Source organism: Pistacia vera, unplaced genomic scaffold, assembly GCF_008641045.1.
Source record: "Pistacia vera cultivar Batoury unplaced genomic scaffold, PisVer_v2 Contig342, whole genome shotgun sequence".
Classification (NCBI taxonomy): domain Eukaryota; kingdom Viridiplantae; phylum Streptophyta; class Magnoliopsida; order Sapindales; family Anacardiaceae; genus Pistacia; species Pistacia vera.
This window is the reverse complement of record NW_022196160.1, coordinates 132,392-152,710: the sequence shown is the minus strand read 5'-3', so window position 1 is coordinate 152,710 and position 20,319 is coordinate 132,392. Positions and strand designations below refer to the sequence as shown.

General features: G+C 36.0%; 1 protein-coding gene across 1 annotated transcript; it reads left to right on the top strand.

Moving 5' to 3' along the window:
• Positions 1-11,126: 11,126 nt before the first annotated feature.
• LOC116138586 (extensin-2-like) lies at positions 11,127-14,248 on the top strand. The gene is made up of 3 exons (XM_031424300.1): positions 11,127-11,876; positions 13,075-13,088; positions 14,026-14,248. Exons 1-3 carry the CDS (start codon positions 11,127-11,129, stop codon positions 14,246-14,248), a joined length of 987 nt encoding a protein of 328 aa, XP_031280160.1.
• The last annotated feature ends 6,071 nt before the right edge of the window (positions 14,249-20,319 follow it).

The window sequence follows — 20,319 nt, the reverse complement described above, 5'->3', positions numbered from 1 at the left end:
CATAGTGGGAATTGGGTTCATTAGGAGTGCTTATGATAACTGTTTGTATTATGCTTGCTTTAATAACATACCAATGTACTTACTGCTATACGTAGATGACATGTTAATTAGTAAGTCCAAACCTCAAATAGATGAATTAAAAGCAAAATTAAATGCTGAATTGGAGATGATAGACCTAGGGTCTGCAAAAAGGATATTAGGGATGATGATTGATAGTAATAAAAAAGCAAATAGACTGAAGCTCCATCAATTTCCATATCTACAGAAACTGATATCTAGGTTTGGCTTGACTGATGCTAAAACTGTAAATGTGCCCCTAGCAGGTCATTTCACATTAAGCAAAATGCAATCCCCCAAAACTGATGTAGATACGATTAAAATGGAAAAAATCCCCTACTCTAGTGCCATAGGATCAGTGATGTATTCAATGATAAGCACTAGGTCTGATCTTTCATTTGCAATATCTCTATTAAGTAAGTTTATGTCAAATCCAGGAATAGAGTATTGGGTTGCCTTAAAATGGTTACTTAGATACATTAACACTACAATGCATGTTGGATTAGATTTTTGCAAAAGAACTCCTGCACTTGATCTTGTTGGGTATGTGGATTCTGATTTTGTAGGAGATCGTGACTCAAGGAAGTCCACCACAGCTTACCATTTCACTTTAGGTGGAAATTGCATTAGCTGGAAATCCTAGCTTCAACCATTAGTGGCATTGTCCACAACAGAATTTGAGTATGTGGTAGTAACTAATGCATTCAAGGAGGCAATATGGCTACAAGGGATTTTGAAAGAGATAAACTTGATGAATGGCCCTGTGACTGTATATTTTGACAGTCTAAGTGCCATCCATCTAAGTAAAAATCCAGTATACCATGAGAGGACGAAACATATGGATGTCAAGTATCATTTTGTCCGAGACCAGATTTCAAAAGGAACTGTCAGCCTGCTGAAAATTCCAACTGAAGAAAACCCATCCGATATAAGAACCAAAGTTGTAACTGCTGTAAAGTTCAAGCACTGCTTGAACATTCTTCACATCAACTGAATTCAAAAGAGCAAAGAATGAGTATGAGAATTGCTTGCTGCACCTGCTGGTTATTGACAAAGGAAAGAATAAGGCTTCAAGGTGGAGATTGTTATATGTGAAGCCTTATGCGACACCGTTTTGACTTAAGCTGAGACTTCATCCTGATCGTTGGTTAGAGAACAAATCTGACAGCTGAGGACTTAAGTTGAGTCAAACAGAGAACCTTTCAGTTCGCAAACAACGAGTCTTCTCTCTGTTTGATACCTCTCAAAGTTACCAGATTAGGGTTCAAGATTAGGGCTTTGTGTGTGTGTAAATCTGCTGATAATCTGTCCACTGAGTCGTGTTTCTTAGTGGGGTGGGAACCTGGTGTAGTGTTCTTAGTTCAGATTGTAAGTTTATCTTTGTTATTCTCAAGCCAGTTTTGATCTTGGTTGAAATCTTGTAACGGGAAGAGAGTTGAGGGTTGTAACCATTCTTGATCGTAATAGTAAGTGCAGCGAGCATCCATATTCTAGAGCTCAACGTGGATGTAGCTTGTTCAATATTGAACAAGTGAACCACGGTAAATACTGTGTGTTGAATCTGTTTTGATTTGCGTTGATTGTGTGTTTTGATTGATGTTTGCTTGATTCGAGTTAGGAGAAATTACAATAGAAGCATTTCAATTTTCACTTATTTTTGTACTGTTTTACTTCTAATGTTACACATTTACTCTATTCAAAAAATTGAAACTTCCGACTTTAAAGTTTAAATTCTTAGATAAAGGTCTAGTTAATAGTTAATATTAAAGTGAATTTAAAAAAATATTTATGTAGCACCAATTTGACCTGGTTCTTAAATATTAAATCAAAGAAAGAAAGAAAGTTTTAGCGCGAGTTAACATGACAAGGTTAGCACTCGACTATATCTTTAGAATTGATAAACAAGTTTCAATCACAGAAACTTAGGTCTAAAAGCCTGAAATAAAATCTAAATAATCATTGAATAATATCCCAAAACGAATAATATGTTTATATAGGGTGACAATCAACCCTAACAAGACTCCCAATAAACAAGGAATAAAATCCAAATTAATTAAAAAAAGAAAATCCTAAATAAAATAGGAAAAAACGCGCAAAAACTAAAATGGTCTCGAAGCATGCTGAAAAGGTGGATTTTAGGCCTAAAAACGTTCCCCAGCCAAGGAACTTGGTTACCATGTCATAGGACTTGAAACGAACTTTTCGTTGATATATTATGGGTCCCGTAACTTCTCCTTATTAAAAAATTATGGTAGTTTAAAGTTGATTTGACCGAGTTTAGGCTTTTGACGCTCAGTCCCATCTAAGAATTCATCTACAAAACATTCTACGTCAATTATTGATATTGATTTTATGAACAGAGCTGATAGTTTTTTACTAAACTATAAAAATTAAGAGTCAATTACACATTCAATTAATTATGTCACTAGAAGAGAAACATTTTTATTAAATAATGTGGAGACTTTTAGGAGAAGATGTGGGCACAAATATTGGACGACACAGATACTTTCGTCTAGCTACAGATGGAAACTTCTGATTACCATAAATTCAAATCTTCCATCATCTTAATTATATTTATTTCCAACTTGCTATTAATTAATCAAAATATTGATCATTAAGTTGAAATTTTCAACACGTGATAGTGTTACAGCAGTATTACTTCTCCAATATTATTTGATATCAAGATGTATGAAAAACAAATATTTTTTTTTTCTTTTGGTCAAAATATTATAAAGAAGAAAGAAGGGGAGTTCAATAGCTGTCTTTTTCATTATTATTATTCTGTTTTTATTGTTATTATTTGTTGATATACAGTTCCTTTAATACAAGAAACTTGATAAAAAAAGTAATACTACGCTTATAAACTTTTTATACGAATTGGTGTGGCAAAAGTGATTGAGTAAAAGTTTATTTATAATTTAAAATTACCCAAACATCTTTTGCCACATCAGTTTATATAAGAAAGTCTGCATAAAAAGTTTGTAAGTGTAGCATTATTCTAATAAAAATATTTTAGAAGTAGGTCGTTTTAAAAGAATAAAAATTCATTTTATTTATTTATTTATCTTACAATTAAATTGATAACCTCAATTCTAAAATTTCATACCCCTACAAGTTTGTGTTTTAATTTAATGGATTGGTGAGCTTGTGACCAACCTCATCAAGAATAATAAGTTTGAAAAACTTTGGAAAAATCCTGAAACGCCCCTGAGGTCTGAGGGAATAGCATTTAGACCACATTGGTTTCAAACATAGAAACATGCCTCCTTTGAGTCAGCTCTAACTAATCGATAAAGAGATCTAGGGTCATATCGCTTAAACATGCAAACTAGTCGTCAATTAGATTATATCTATTTAGTCGACTCTAAACAATTATAGAATAAAGAATATCTGCTTAGTTGAATGATCGATGCAAAATTACGATTAAGAAAAAGATTCATTGATTGGAATAATACTGAATGTTGCACTGAGCTTCGCCAAAATATTTATAATATAAAATCTTATAACTTAACAATTTCAACAACTAACCAGCTAATAGTGATTAGTGACATTGGAAGATAAATTTGAATAGTTTTCCTAGCTGTCTTCATTTCTATAATATAATTGGGAAAAAAAAAAAAATAAATAAAATATATAAGATGATATTTTGACTAATTCAACCCTAATCACTAGGTTAATGAGAAATCAGGTTTATGATTTGATGCAAGAAACTGTAGGAAAATTAAAGAGAAAATTTTAAAGGAGAGAGTAATCGGTTTTCTTTCTTGTTATTCAATAACAGCTAAAGCGCTGTATTTATACAAAACTGCATTAACAAGCTTAATGCATGTGATTAACAGAATAACAAAAACAGAAAATAGCTTTAACAAACTCTCTAACAGTGAGCTCTTGACAGTCAACATGAGTCAAAGCTTCAGCATTTTCTCATCCTAACATCCATTCGTAAGATGGACCCCTGAATTATTCAGTGTTTGTCAACTTTCAGTAGTGGTTGAGCTTCAGCATTTTCTCATCCTAACATCCACCCGTAAACTGGACCTCTGAAGTATTCAGTGTTTGTCAACTTTCTAAGCTTCAACATTTTCTCATCCTAACATCCACCTTTAAACTAAACTTTCTCAATCACTTCCTTATTAAAGCATTCACTAATGTAGTAACTGCTCAGCAGTAGAAGGAACTCATCAAGGGACTTCTTTTCAGCTGTAAGGAGCTTGTATGGTAAGTTTGTTCCTTAAAAATTCAAACCTAAAAGTTGGAAGAGCTTTAGTAAAGATATCAGCCTTTTGAAAGTCAGTGGATACATATTGGACTTTGAGTTTATTGTGAATTGCTCTCGTACATAATGAGCATCAATCTCAATGTGCTTAGTCCTGCCATGGAAGATAGGGTTAGAGGCCAATGATCCAACACTCTGGTTGTCACACTAGATGGCTGGAATATCTGACAGAGGAAGGCCAAGTTTAGAGAAGAGACTACAAAACCAAGCCAATTCTATAGCACCTTGAGCCAAAGCTCTGTATTCTACTTCAGTGGTCAGTGGATGACAGGGCTACTACCTTCTATTTTCTAGATGTCCATTGAAGTAGATTTGACCCAAGGAAGACACAACAACCATTAGTGGACCTACGGTCTTCAAGGCTGTTTGCCTAGTCAGCATCGGTGTAACACTGCAGGTTTAATCTGTGACTTTTAGTGAATTGTAAGCCATAGTTAGATATGCCTTTAATATACCGAAGTAACCTTTTGCAGGCCTGCCAGTGTAGCTGTGTGGGAGCTTTGAGAAATTGGCTTAATTTGTTGACACAATAGGCAATATCAGGTCTAGATAAAGTCAAGTACTAGAATGCTCCTATTGTGCTTCTATAAAGAACTGAATTTTCATAAGGCTCACTGTCTTCCAAAGTTAACTTGGTGCCGAGAGCCATAGGAGTAGTACAAGGCTTACATTCTCCCATGTTAGTCTTTTCCAAAAGGTCTTTGGCATACTTTGCTTGATTCATATGAAGGCCTGACTCATTTCTGGATACTTCAAAGCCAAGAAAATACCATAAAGATCCTAAGATTTTTAAGGCAAATTGAATGTTTAAGTCTTGAATAGTAGCTTGTACTAAAGTAGGATCATTTCCAATGAGTAATATGTTTTCCACATAAACCAAGACATACATGAGTTTGTCATCCTTTTTATAAACAAAGAGGCTTGAATCTACCACAGAATGTGTAAAACCCCACTGCAAAAATGCTCTTTTTAGCTTCTCTAACCAGGCTCTTAGCGCTTGTTTTAAGCCATAAAGAGCATTGGTTAGTTTACATACATGATGAGGGTGTGCATGGTTAACAAACCCTTTAGGTTGAGTCATGGATACTGTCTCAGTAAGTTCACCATTTAGGAACGCATTATTGATGTCAACTTGTTGTATATCCCACCCATTATTCACTGCTAAGCTGAGAATCACACGAATTGTGGGAGACTTTACTACAAGACTAAAGGTTTCCAAGTAGTCTACACCTGGAGTTTGCTGGAAACCTTTTGCCACTAACCTAGCTTTGAACCTTTGAACAAATCCATCAAAGTTGTACTTTATTCTAAACACCCATTTACTACCAACTGGGTGCATTTTGGATGTACGATGAACCAGCTCCCAAGTGTTGTTAGTCAGCAAGGCATCAAATTCAGTTTGCATGGTAGCCTTCCAAGATTGATGAGTGAGAGCTTCTGATACTGTAATTGGTTCTTTGGTGTCAAGGGAGGAAACTAAGACAGTATTATGGGCTCTAGTCTTAGACCTAGTGAGCATAGGATGTGTATTTAATGATGAAGGGTAGGGTTTGGCAAGAGGCAAAGAGATATAAAAGGGAATAAAGTCATAAGACTCATTGGAACTAAAGTTTGAGGTGACAGCATGGTGGTTTGAGACTGATTTGATAAGTTTGTGTCTGGAATAGAATGAGGAGTATTGGCATGCGTTGAAGGATCAAACGTAGGAGACTCATTAGAAGAAGAGGTTGGTTGGAGAACTAGGGTAGAGTCTGATGTATCTGAAGTGTTGGACTGATTTAGTGTGGTAGGACTAGTGGAGATTGTTCGAAGATCTGGACTAGAAAGTGATGTATCTGGTAGTTTAGACTGATTAAGTGTGGTAGGATCATTAGGAGGATAGACTGCATATTGGAATGTTAAGATGAAGGTAAAGTAGATAGAGGTATATGCCACACAGAAGGATTGAAAGAATGTGAATGAGAGTCAAATTGGACTAAATCATTAGAAGACAGAGAAACAAATGTGTTAGTGGATTGAAAAGGAAATTCAGTTTCATCAAAACTCACACTTTGATAGACATAAATGCGACCAGAGGGATCCAAACACTTATAGCCCTTGTGATGTAAACTATACCCAACAAAAGTGCATTTGGTAGTATGGAAATTGAATTTGTGACTGTTGTATGGTCAAGAAAGGGGTAAACAGCACAACCGAAGACTTTGATGGCCGAATAATTTGGTAAAGTGTGAAACAAAACCTGAAATAGAGATAAATGTGACAAAACTGGTGTGAGAAGTCTGTTGGTGAGATAGGTTGTAGTTTGAAATGCAAACCACCAGAATTTAAGCAGCATACAGGCTTAGGCAAGCAAGGTAAGACCTTGTTCCACAATTTGTCTATGTTTTTTCTCCACTCTACCATTTTGTTGGTGAGTGTGAGGACAGGGATGCCTAAAAAGAATGTCATGTTCTTGAAGGTAGGGAACTAAGCTTCTATATTCTCCACCCCAATCGGTTTGAACACATTTTATTGAGGTATCAAATTGTTTTTCAACCAAGGCATGAAGTTGCTTAAAAATAGCTTGAGTTTTAGATTTGGCTTTTAAAGGGAAAAGCCAAGTGAATCTACTGTGATCATCCAGAAATTGGATGTAATATTTGAACCTTTCAAGTGATGGGACTAAGGAAGGCCCCTAAAGGTCAAAGTATAGTAATTCTAAGGGTTTAGATGCATGAAATGGAGACCTGGGATAAGTTGACTGATGTAACTTCCCATACTTGCATGCTTGACAAAATGTAATGTCATTCTTAGTGTGATGAGGAATTTTTAATTCATTGAGGATTTTTGTAAGGACTGCCATATGTGGATGGCCAACCCTTTTATGCCATAATATAACATTGGTTTTTTGTTCTAGAAGAGACTCAAACTTATGTAGTTTATTGATAGTATTGTAATCAGTTACAGAGTGCATAGAATCTGAAGCAAAAGAGTCAGTATGTTGTACATTAGTGTTATTAAAAGGAATATTACATGTTGGAGTACAGTTATTAAAGGGAATAGAGATAGGAAACTGTGAGTGTTTGGTAGATGATGCAGGTACTATTTTATTAAAAGAGTGGAGAGATGAAGTAAGACAACTGCTTTTAGACTTGAAGTTGGGGTAAGAAGCCATGAAAGAAGAAGTGACTAGAGCTGGAACTTGTAGTCAATAGAGGCCATCTTTAAGCATTCCTTGAAGAAGAATGGCTTTGGAGATCTTGTCATTTACCACACATGAATCAGTAAAAAACTCAACCGAAACATCATTTTCTTTAGTTAGTTTAGACACACTAAGAAGATTCTTTGTGATATGCAAGACACATAAAACATTCCTAAGGTGTAAGACTCTATTTGGACAAAGTAAAGTAACAAAACCAGTATGAGTAATGGATAGAAGCTCACCATTTCCAACATGGAGTTGCTCACTACCTACATAGTTGGCATTGCCCATGAGTTGTGAGAAATCTAAGGTAACATGGTCTGTGGTTCCAGAGTCCATGTACCAACCACTATCTTGAACCATGGAAGGTGTAGCAATGTAGTTAATAGTTGTTGGAGTTTGTTTATACTGCTGAGACTGTGCAATCAATGCTTGATTGTGCATATGAGGAGATGTTGATGAGCTTGACTGGTTATTGGTGTTCACAGCCGTGGTTCCATGATCTGGAGTATGTTGTGAAGAAATTGATGAGCCTGACTATAATCCTGGTGCATAATGATGAGTTGTAGTTGCAAGATACTGATTTCCAGAACTGGGATACTGATGTTTAGGGTTAAAAGTAAGTGATCTTATATATCCAGGAGAATTAAAGTTGCCCCTAATCAATGAGATGTTTCTTGTGTAATTTACATCAAAATGGTGATAACAGTGTAGGGCCAAGTGTCATGTTTTGCCACATACTTGACAAATAGGTTTCCCTCTGCCACCTCCTCGGCCTCTTCCCCTGCCACCAAGAATCCTCCAGAAAGTTGTTAATTCTGGAACTGATTTTGAGGAGTGGAATATAAGAACTGATTTGGATTAGCAGTAAGGTGGGGCATTTGATTGAAAGTAGAAGGGTTAAATGAGGAGGTAGGATTAAAGGTAGAGATTTGGTGTCTAGGAGATGATGTTGTGTGAAAATGAGAAAATTCAGTAGGGAATGAAGAGGATTGATTGGTCCGTGATTTCTTGATATCATTATTAATGGAAAGAGTGGCTACATTGGCTAAACCACCATGGAATTCATTGTGAATAACTGAACTCATTGCAATATTTGCTCTTTCTAGCCTAAGCTCAAGTTTTTGTAACACAATTCGTGCTTCTTGGACAAAAATAGGGTCAATTTTTGACTCCAATCTAGTAGTAATGTTCACAACTGCAGCATCATATTTCGATTCTAGGCTATCTAAAATATAATTGAGAAGTTCCTCATCTGTTACAATGACTCCACTTGCAGTTAAATTTTCGGCAAAGCCTTTCATTTTTAGAAAGTAATTGTGCATACTCATATTTTCCTTTTTTGTGTTCTGTAAAAGACTCTTAACATGAAGAGTTTTGGCTCTTGATTCAGTGATGACTTCATTCTCTAAGGTGAGCCAAATATCAATAGCATACAAACACTTTGAAATTACAGCAAACATTGACTCTGAGATTGACGATAACAACCAACTAACCAGTAATTTGTCAGTTTTCTTCCAAAGAATATAATCAGGGTTAGGTTTTTTTATTACCTCTGAATTCAGATTATCTGATTGTGTTCTTATGAAAGGGGCAGGACAAGCAATCAAACCAATCAAGTGTTCTTCAAGATCGTGAGCTCCAACAGCAAATAACACCTGAGATTTCCAAAACTGATGATTATCATGAGTCAATTTTGGAGAAATAATTGGCAAAGTTGAAGAGGATATTGAAGATGAACTATCGAAGTTGACTATTTCAGACGTAGGTCTGGAGTTTGTATTCTTGTCAGTTTTGCTAATGAGAGAAGAAAAGGAAGAGGAATCAGCCATTGTAACGTTTGTCGATGGCTCTGATACCAAATGAGAAATCAGGTTTCTGATTTGATGCAAGAAACTGTAGGAAAATTAAAGAGAAAATTTTAAGGGAGAGAGAGTAATCGGTTTTCTTTCTTATTATTCAATAACCGCTAAAGCGTTGTATGTATACAAAACTGCATTAACAAGCTTAATGCATGTGATTAATAGAATAACAGAAACATAAAACAATTTTAACAAACTCTCTAACAGTGAGCTCTTGACAGTCAACGCGAGTCAAAGCTTCAGCATTTTCTCATCCTAATAGGGTTTCATTATTATTAATAATTACTCCCTACGTTTCGAAATAAACATCGTTTTAACTTTATTATTTTTTTCCAAAATAAATTTTGTTTGACCAAAAAATTACACAACCCTCTCTCTCTTTCTCGACGTATGGCCCCTGTCTTCTATCTCTCTTTCTCTTTCTCGGGCCCCTCGTGTCCTCTCTCTCTTTTTCTTTCCCTGGCCCCTCATCTCCTCTCTTTCTTTCTCTTTCAAACGCCATTTAACACAACTTTCCCATCATTGCTTTTTCTTCATTGCATTTTTCTTTAACAATTTCTTTTCTTTCTCTCCATTTTCAGCTCCAGCTCTTATACAGCTTCTGGAAAATTTGAAAATGAAGGCTAATCCTTTGTATCCACAAGTCATATTAGTCTTTCTTTTCATTCTTAAAAGCGGATACATTTTTTGCTATTTTGCTACCTTTGTTCATCTGTGATGTTTTTTCGGCTCACATGCGTATTAACTTCCTCAGCTATGTCATCAACTTCATTCGCAGCTTCTAATGTTGGAAGAACATTCAAATCGATTTCCCCAAGCACACTTCTACTATAACATTGTTCAGCCATGGTGAGTAGCAAAAAAACAAAGATGGAAGAGATGAAAGAGTAGTACACTTTAACACTTTTACATAGGCGGGGAAACCAACAAATTTCCTATCGCACTTTCAGAAAGAGGAATCAATAAGAGATGGAGTAGGAGAGAGAAAATTTGTTTACATTAAAAAAAAAAAAAAATTAGTTTATTATAAAAAGTGTGCAATTGCTTAAAACGGCTTTTATTTCGGAACGGAGGGAGTAAATGACTTGATTTCATCTTATTTTTTATTTTTATTTTTTAGGGATCTAAGGTATTCAAACTCACATTTGAGCATGTTTAATCCTTATGGTCACGAAACACTCTACAAGTCCAATGAATTAAGATAATTGCACAAATGTGGTACATATCTCTCATGCGTCTCAAACACAAGATCTCCTAGGTCTAGCTAAGCCCAGAGGTATTATCGTCAGTGCTCTCTGCTCTATTAATTAATAAACCAGAATTGAGACTTCTTCTTAGTAGGAGTTCTTAAAAAAAAAAAAAAAAAAAAAAAAAAAAAAAAAAAAAAAATTGCATCATCTTGGGGTAATTCCTTGGTTTCTTGTTTTTATAACACTAACATTTAAAATTGACCTTATACAAAATAAATAAAAATAGAATAAACACAAATAGTTGATTAATTAATTTCTTTTTAATTTGAAACTCAGCGGTATTATTTTTTTAATATAATTGACAGAAGATTACAGCTTTTGAAAACAAATATACAAAAACTCTATTCACTGAACCTGTTTTTTTCTTGCATTACAATCGCTAATGTATGTTATTAGTTATGATTATCATTCATATATAATTATATTTCATGCAGTATAAAATTGACTGCTTCAAGGTTTAAATTTGTCAAATATTTAATGGAGAGACACGTAAAGGCAAAATGGCCAACATTTGGCCTCATTTGGTCTGTGCATTGGCAATATGTTTGGTAGCTACCAATATTGTTGTTGCTGATTATGACTATAAGCCTTACACTTATGCATCACCATCACCTTATTACTATAAATCACCGTATTCATATCATTACAAGTCTCCTCCACCACCTTCTCCGCCTCCACCTCATTACTATTACAAGTTGCCGCCACCACCACGCAACTCGTCTCCACCTCCTTATTACTATAAATCACCTCCACCTCCAAAAGCATCTCCTCCACCCCAGTATTACTACAAGTCACCACCTCCACCGTCTCCATCACCAAGTCCTCCATATGTCTACAAATCACCACCTCCACCTTCTCCTTCACCACCTCCGCCATATGTCTATAAGTCACCGCCACCTCCATCACCATCACCTCCTCCTCCATATGTGTACAAATCTCCTCCCCCACCATCTCCATCACCTCCACCTCCTTATGTTTACAAGTCCCCACCTCCTGCATCTCCCTCTCCTCCTCCACACCTTTACAAGTCGCCACCACCACCTTCTCCTTCATCCCCTCCTCCATACATTTATAAGTCACCCCCACCCCCATCTCCATCACCACCTCCTTCATATGTCCACAAATCACCACCACCACCCTCGCCTTCACCTCCTCCTCCATACATTTATAAGTCTCCTCCACTACCTTCTCCATCACCTCCTCCTCCATACATTTACAAGTCAGCTCCTCCATGTAACGCCCCGCTTGAGGTACGTTGTTATTGTTTCCTCTTTTGCCCTTAATCGAGTTGGTTTTTGTCATTATTGTTTGATTGAGTGTTGTGTTGAATGTTTGCCTTGAAAATTGGTTGAAAACAGAAGAAGTTCAGTCTGCCGTGCTTCGCCGGGGCGAAGAAGAAGCTTCGCCGCGGCGAAGATGTGTTGAAACCAAGGGAAACTCCCTGGACAGTTTCGCCGCGGTGACAGAGGTTTCTTCGCCGCGGCGACAGGCCGAATAAAAGGTTGATTGAGTTTTAGATATTGTCTTCCTTAAGGACAATTTGACCATTCTACCCCTAATTAGCAGGAAAAGTGGGGAGTTAATTGTAAGGATTTTTCATGGAGAATAGGTTGAGTTAGGGGTGAGTTTGTAATGAATCAAAGGATATGAATGGAATTCCCAAAGTAGAACAAGGGCAAAAATGGGAATGAGTGTGTTTATATTTCATTAAAAGGAATTAGAATCAAAGAAACCCCTCATTTTCTTCTTCTCAAAGTGACTCTTCATTCTCTCCTCTCAACTTCTATTTTCTTTTGATCAAAGTTTTCAAGGGGTTTTTGAAGTGATTTGGAGTAGAAAAGAACCTAGGGCTTCCTAAGGTAAGGATTTCTCCTTAAGTTGTGATATTTGTGAGTTTAGTTCATTTTGGTGTGTGAGGGTTTTCATTCTTTTGGTTAAGATTAGAGGAGAAATCAAGCTAAACAAGTGAAAGGAAGAGTTTGTGAAGTCTCTCCTTAACAAGGTAAGTAAAACCCAACCCAAGTTGAGATTTATGAATTTTCTTGATTAGGGTTTTAATAGAAATGATGTATGTATGTGATGTGCATGTAATATCATGTATGAAGGATTAAATAGAGATTTCTATGCTTTGTGATTGTTTATACCTTGCAAATTTGAGAAATGGGTGTTGGTTTGGCAAGGTAGTTGAGATGGAATTAGGGGTATTATGTATCCCTTTTTGGAAGGTTTTCTATGGCAGGTTTTGTGGCTTTGTGAAGGGGTTTTTCCCCATTTTGGATGGTTAAGAAAAGTTTTAGAATCATGGCTATGATAGAGTTTTATAGTGCACTGAGGTTTGATGAAATGCCTAATAGAGGTTTGAGTGTGAGTAATGAACCTTAATCTTGCAACTTGCATGTTGGCATCTCATAAGTGCATTGGTGAAGATGAACCATCCATAGGCACTAGTTGTACATGGAAAAGTGACCTAAGAAAGTGTAAGGAAATGGTGTATGCATTACCCTATGAGTAGAGAGCTTAGTGGGTAAAATTGCTCTAGGGTAGAGAGCATTGAAAAAGCTACAATAAAATGATTAGAAGAGTAGTATAGTTGGGATGATGCTTTGTGATCATCACTCGACCGTTATGGGAATCGGATTGATGCTTTGTGATCATCATCCGAATAGCCTTAGAGAGATGGGTCGATGCTTTGTGACGTCACCCAATGAGTAATAGAAATGGGGTAGATGCTTTGTGACCACTATCCGGTTAGTTAAGAGATAGGTAAGTTGATGCTTTGTGATCATCATCCAACGGCAGTAGAAGCGGGTTGATGCTTTGTGACCATCACCCGATAGTGACTAGAGACGGGTAAATGCTGGTGATCGTTACCAAAATCCATGAGGAACGGGTAGGTGCTAGGTGATCTCCACCCGATAGTTAGGAGGAACCGAGGTGGTGCTTTGTGATCTCACTCGGTAGTCACTAAGAAGGGTTGGTACTGTGTGGAATTCCACCGATAGCTATAGAGAGTGAGATGGTGCTGTGTGAACGCCATCCGGCGTGACCTCGGTAAGATGAGGCCATGATGTTATTAGAAACAGAAACAGAATTAGAAAAGGAAAGAATTAAGAGTTACACACGGGGACAGACAGTTAGAGAGTTTTACTTACTGAGCATTATTTGTGCTCACCCCGTTATTTTCCTTTGTGGATGCAGGTTCTAGGTGATGATGCAGTCGGAGGGGCGTCGGCAAGCGAAGAGGAATAGCTACACTGTTTCCCCTGTTTTGTCTTTTAAAATGCATTTTTGTAAACAGTACTATTTGTGTATAAAAGACATATGTATTATTAATGAAAAGAAAACTTTGGGCCCAACTTTTCTATTATTATTATGCATGCATTGTACAGTTTTCAGTAGATGTTACACTCCACCATCACCATCACCTTCTCCTCCTTATGTGTACAAACCCCCACCTCCTCCCTCTCCATCCCCTCCACCTCCTTACTACTATAAGTCTCCACCTCCACCATCTCCCTCACCCCCTCCTCCCTACCATTACAAATCACCACCACCACCACCTTCTCCTTCACCTCCACCACCTTATTACTACAACTCCCCGCCACCACCCAAAGTTTACTAAACAAGTTACTGTTTCCACTCGGAGCAAGTCCACTCCATCAAAGCACAATGTTGACAGACAATATTTGTTGACTACATTCTGGAGCCAGATTTTTTTACTTTAATGCAACACTTCATTATTGTAAACTTCTTTGAAGCATTTCAATTTTCACTTGTATTTTTACGTAGTCTTACTTCTGATGTTACACATTTCTTCTATTCAATAAATTAATACTTCGATTATAAAGTTTAAACTATTAGATAAAGTTCAAACAATTTTACCTGGTTCTTAAATATCAAGAAATTAAGTTCCAGCCTGCAGGTGAACGTTTGCAATATTAATTTAATGAACTAAGATGATAACTTTCTAATCAACTATAACAATTAAGAGTCAATTACACAATAATTATTTGTGCCTCAAGAACAGAAACATTTTGATAAAATAACGTGAAGACTTTTAGGAGAACATGTGGGCACAAATATTGGACGACAGAAATACTTCTTTTTTTATTATGACCGAGGTGTCTAGGCCAGTTTATGCGCACCTCAATTAATCTCCGTGCCCCTAAACTACCGATCGGGTAAGAGTTCTAGTGATCACCCCTATTAGCAATCGAGGAGAAACTCGAAATTATGATCTCTTGAGTAATACACCTAAGAGTCCCTATCAAACTACTCATTCACCCAGAGATTGGTTAGCATACATAAATACTTTCGTTTAGCTAAAAATGGAAACGTCTTATTACCATAATCTCTAATCAAATTAAGAATTCATCATGTTGAAAATTTCAACACGTGACAATTAAGTTGAAATTTTCAACACAGTGATAGTGTTACCGCAATATCACCTATATATAAAACATTATTTGATATCATGATGTATGCAAAACCAATGTATTATTTTGTCAAAATAATTATAAAAATGAACTTCCTCAAATATGCTGTATAGTAGCTGTCTTTTTTCTTATTTATTTGTTTATAACCGCGGTTCCCTTTCATGCAGCAAAACTCTATAGAAATATATTATTTAGATATGTCAAGTGAGTCATTCTGAAAATGGTAAAATTCAATTTATTTATTTTTTCTTAAAAGATCAAACTCATAACCTCAATAATCTTTGGAAAAATTATGATACGCCGGTAAGGTTTGGGGGAATAATTTGTAACGCCCCACTTGAGGTATGTAGTTAAATTATTGTTGCATTGCTTGAATGTTTATTGATTTGCTCTCATTTGAGCTTGCATGTTGTTATTTTTGGTTGGTTGGCCCTTAGTTGAATTTTGTTAAAGTTATTTTGAGAAAAATGTGAAGAAAATCTCTTAAACTTTCATTAGGGGTAAAATGGTCTTTTCACTCAAAATTAGTTGAAAAATTGGAGAGTGAAAAGAGATAGAATTTCATAGAGAATGTAATAAAAATGAGGGCATTATTGTAATTGACTAAGGGACATAGATGGAATTTTCAAGAAAGAGCAAGGGCAAAATGGGAATGATTGTACGTAAGTTGAGCTAAAAAGGGTTTAAGTGTTGAAAGCCCTTCATTCTTCACCATCTCCACCGCCATTCTCATTCCCTAATTTCTCTCAATCCTCCACTCAATCTTCTAAGAATTTCTAAGGATTTTTTGAGTAGTTTTTAGTAGAGATTTAATCTAAAGCATCCTAAGGTAAGGATTCTTGCTTTAGATGAGAATTTGCTTATGATTTGTTAAAGTCTTATGTTGTTATTGTTTAAACTTGTAGATAGAAGACAAGATACAAAAGGGAAGGAGAAGTGCTAGAGAAGCCATTTACCCATAANTTATTTTTGGTTGGTTGGCCCTTAGTTGAATTTTGTTAAAGTTATTTTGAGAAAAATGTGAAGAAAATCCCTTAAACTTTCATTAGGGGTAAAATGGTCTTTTCACTCAAAATTAGTTGAAAAATTGGGGAGTGAAAAGAGATAGAATTTCATGGAGAATGTAATAAAATGAGGGCATTATTGTAATTGACTAAGGGACATAGATGAAATTTCCAAGAAAGAGCAAGGGCAAAATGGGAATGATTGTATGTAAGTTGAGCTAAAAAGGGTTTAAGTGTTGAAAGCTCTTCATTCTTCACCATCTCCACCGCCATTCTCATCCCTAATTTCTCTCAATCCTTCACTCAATCTTCCAAGAATTTCTAAGGATTTTTTGAGTAGTTTTTAGTAGAGATTTAATCTAAAGCATCCTAAGGTAAGGATTCTTGCTTTAGATGAGAATTTTCTTATGATTTGTTAAAGTCTTATGTTGTTATTGTTTAAACTTGTAGATAGAAGACAAGATACAAAAGGGAAGGAGAAGTGCTAGAGAAGCCATTTACCCATAAGGTAAGTAAATCTAACCTAAGTTAAGGTTCAAGCAATCAAATGATTGATATGCATGCTTATGTTTATGAGCTTGAGATTGATTGTTGAGAATGATATTATTGATGAGTTGATGGCTTTTGATGAGAAGATTTAAGACATGAGAAGAAGAAATGAAGTTGTGGTAACCAAGTGAAGTTTGGTTACATTTAGAAAGAATTTAAGTAGAATATTTGAAATGTTTTTCTTGGACATGTTTAGATTTATTATGGAGGAGTTTTGCTCCATGAATGGATGGTTAAAGAAAGAAGTAGAGATGTATCAAAAATAGAATTAAAGTATGCATGCATTATGTTTGATGAAATGCCTAAGTGAAAAGCTTAAGTGAAAATTGCCCTGTCACAGCCGTGACATTCTGAATGATTTTGTGGCATCTTACAAATTGAACTGGGTTGATACCAAAACATAAAAGTTGTAGCCCTGCCTCTAAGCTTTAAAACAAGACCAAAATTGTAGCAATCTGATATGTATAACTCAAGTTATGCTTTCTTGAGTGTGACCTATGCAGAATGACTATCTTGATGCAACATTGCATTTGTGTATTTCATGAGTGCATTAATGAGCATGAATCATCCATATGCATTAATTATGCATTAGAGAAAGAGTAGAGAACTTTGAGTGTGAGCTTTATTAAGAGAAAAGAGAGAAAAAGAGAATAGAGTAGGTTGTGCGATGGGGAACCCTTGAGTAATGGGTAGAGTATTCCCGCATGTACGCCGCATTGAGAGAGCGGCATAAGTATGAGAGAGAGAAATGGTGTAGCCCGTGAGAGTGCATGCGGATGAGGGCTATACCCGAGAGTACCCGAGAGAGAGATTATATACTCACATGGCCAAGGGTTCCGAATCCATGCAGAACCGAGTCCGATTGGCTAAGAACGAGTAGAAGTCATGGAGAGCGGGAGCGAGTCCCGGCCGTGCCCCCGATAAGATGGGGCCGTGACTTACTAAAGAGAGTTAGTAGAAAAGAGTTCTAAGAAAGAGAAACAGAAAGAGAAAACAGAGAGAAGTATAAAAGAGAGAGTAAATGAGAATTGTAAGGAAAGACTTAGAGAGAGAGAGTTACGGGGATAGATGACTAGAGGGTTTACTTACTGAGCATTATTTGTGCTCACCCCGTTGTCTTTCTATGTTTTTGCAGGATTTAGGTGAGGACACGGTCGGATGAACGTTGGCACGCGAGGAGGAATGGCTACACTATCTACATAGTTTTTGTTTATGATACTAATTTTGTATAAAGAATGTATATGTTTAATAAAAGAAAAATTTGGAGCCAACTACTTATGTTATTATACATGTATTTTATTATGTATATTTTTATGAGTATTTGAGTAAGAAGTAGTTATTACATAATTAAACCCCATAGGTTTTACAAAAATAGAAACATGCCTCTCCCTAGATAGATAGAGTTAAGGCTTTACCGTTAGTTGACAGTTGAGAAAGGTGAGATATGTTATACTTTTCAATCCTCAGGGGAGGTCACTGTATTCTACCAAATATCTTTGTACACAAGAATTTTTCAGCCAAATGCAGTTTTGCTTTCAGCTTTGAAACTGTACTAAACCTTTCTCCAATGACATTAATCCACTTTTCATTTCATCAGAAAAAAATTCTTTTTTTCAATGACAATGTTGTCATTTGATCCAAATAACGTTGTAGTAGATAAAAACATATTAATAAATACTAAGAACTCTTAGATAACATAAAACAACAGACAAGTCCATTAGATAATAAAATATTGGTTATACACTGTCTTTGACAATAAATCGACAATTCGAAATGTTTTTCTTGCATATTCTTGCTAAACCAACGTTTAGATATAGATGTAAGACGATCTATTTAGGACGAAATCTGCGTTTGTAAAGAATTCTCCATATTTTCCAAGATTTTAAAACCCAATCCGTGGGGTGACCCTGTCAAGGGGCCAGATCCTAGGTTGGCCGGTTCAACCATCGGGTCTGACCGTGATGTCAGCATGACGTCAGTAGAAAAATTAAAACACATTCATTCCAAAATCCTATTACATTTCCATGTCAAGTCAAGGTTGAATTTGGGCATCAAATGCAGTCATGTAAAGGGAAAATTACTTATATCATCAATGTCATTGTCGTCATCATCTGTATCAGCATCTACAAAAAATTTCAAGCAAAAATAACATTATAAGTTCAAATTTGTTATTGTAAACTAAATTGGCAAATGTAATTTAAAATTTAAATAACTAAATTAACCCATTGCAGTGTGCAAGCTAATGAGCACATCACAACATTAACCCACTGCATTGCAATAAAAACAATGAAATCCAAATCAAACACAACACACAAACATACATTAACCAACTTCTTTAATATCAAGCCCATTCTCACAGCAAATAATCTCAAACCCTAAACTCACTTCTTCAATATCAAGCCTCCATCTCTACCTACTCCAATCCCTCCCATGCAACAAAAACAAAACACAACCAAATTCATTGAATCCCCATTCTCACAGCAAACAATTTCAAACCCAAAAGGACCAAAGCCCACTTCTTCAAAATCAACTGTTCAACCCTCCATCTCTATCTACTCCCATGCAACAAGCCAACAACCCAACAAGAACAATGATAATAATAACAGTAAAAAGTAAAAGAAACACAAACCTCATCGGAGCTATCGAAAATTGCTGATTGAAGAAGAAGAAGCTGCCATTGAAGCCTAAGATTGAAGATCAAAAGATGTCAAAGGCTCGAAGATTGGATATTGAAGAAGAAGCAGCTAAAGATTGAAAAAGATTGAAGTTTGAAAATTGAAGAACCCGAAGCCAGAATGATATGTTGATTTTTTGAATAAAGTTGAAATGGGAATAGGGTTTGAATATATTTTTTTTATTTTTTATTTTTTATTATTTTTTTAGGAATGAAATTAACCCGATTTTGTGCAAAAACCAATTGGATCGGTGGTTCATCACAGAAAATCCGGTCCAACCGCGGTTCAAACTGAGTTAACTTCAATTAATGGTTTTTCAATTGAACCAACATGACTTGGCCGCCGGACCGGTCCAAGTCGGGTTTTAAAACCTTGATATTTTCAAAGCTTCTAAGAAGTTGAAAGTCGGTTGGTTAAAATTTATCTACAAAACCAATTTTATGAACTATTTTATTTTTTGCTCAGTAGATTATTCATAAAAATCATTTCCTGTTAAGCTTATTCAAGAAAATGCTTGTAACGCCCCACTTGAGGTACGTAGTTGTTGTTTCTTCCTTTGCTCTTTTTTTGAGTTGGCTTTTGGTATAATATTGTTTGATTGAGTGTTGTGTTGAGTACTTGCCCTGAAATGGGTGAAATAGAAGAAGTTTAGTATTTTAGTCTTCGGGGCGAAGAAGAATCTTCGCCGCGGCGAGAGGTGTTGAAGCCACGGGGAAGTGCTGGACAGTTTCGCCGCGGCGACATAAGTTTCCTCGCCGCGGCGACAAGCCGACCAAAATGTTTGTAAGTTTTAGATTTTCTTCCCAGGGGTAATTTGACCATTCTACCCCTAATTAGCAGGTAAAGTGGGGAGTAAATTGAAAGGATTTTTCATGGAGAAATGTTGCTATGGGGTGTGTTTGTAATGAATCAAAGGATATAGATAGAATTCCAAAAGAAGAGTAAGGGCAAAATGGGAAGCTTGTGTATAAATTTCATTAAAAGGGACTAAGACATTTCAAACCCCTCATTTTTTTCTCCAACGCCCTT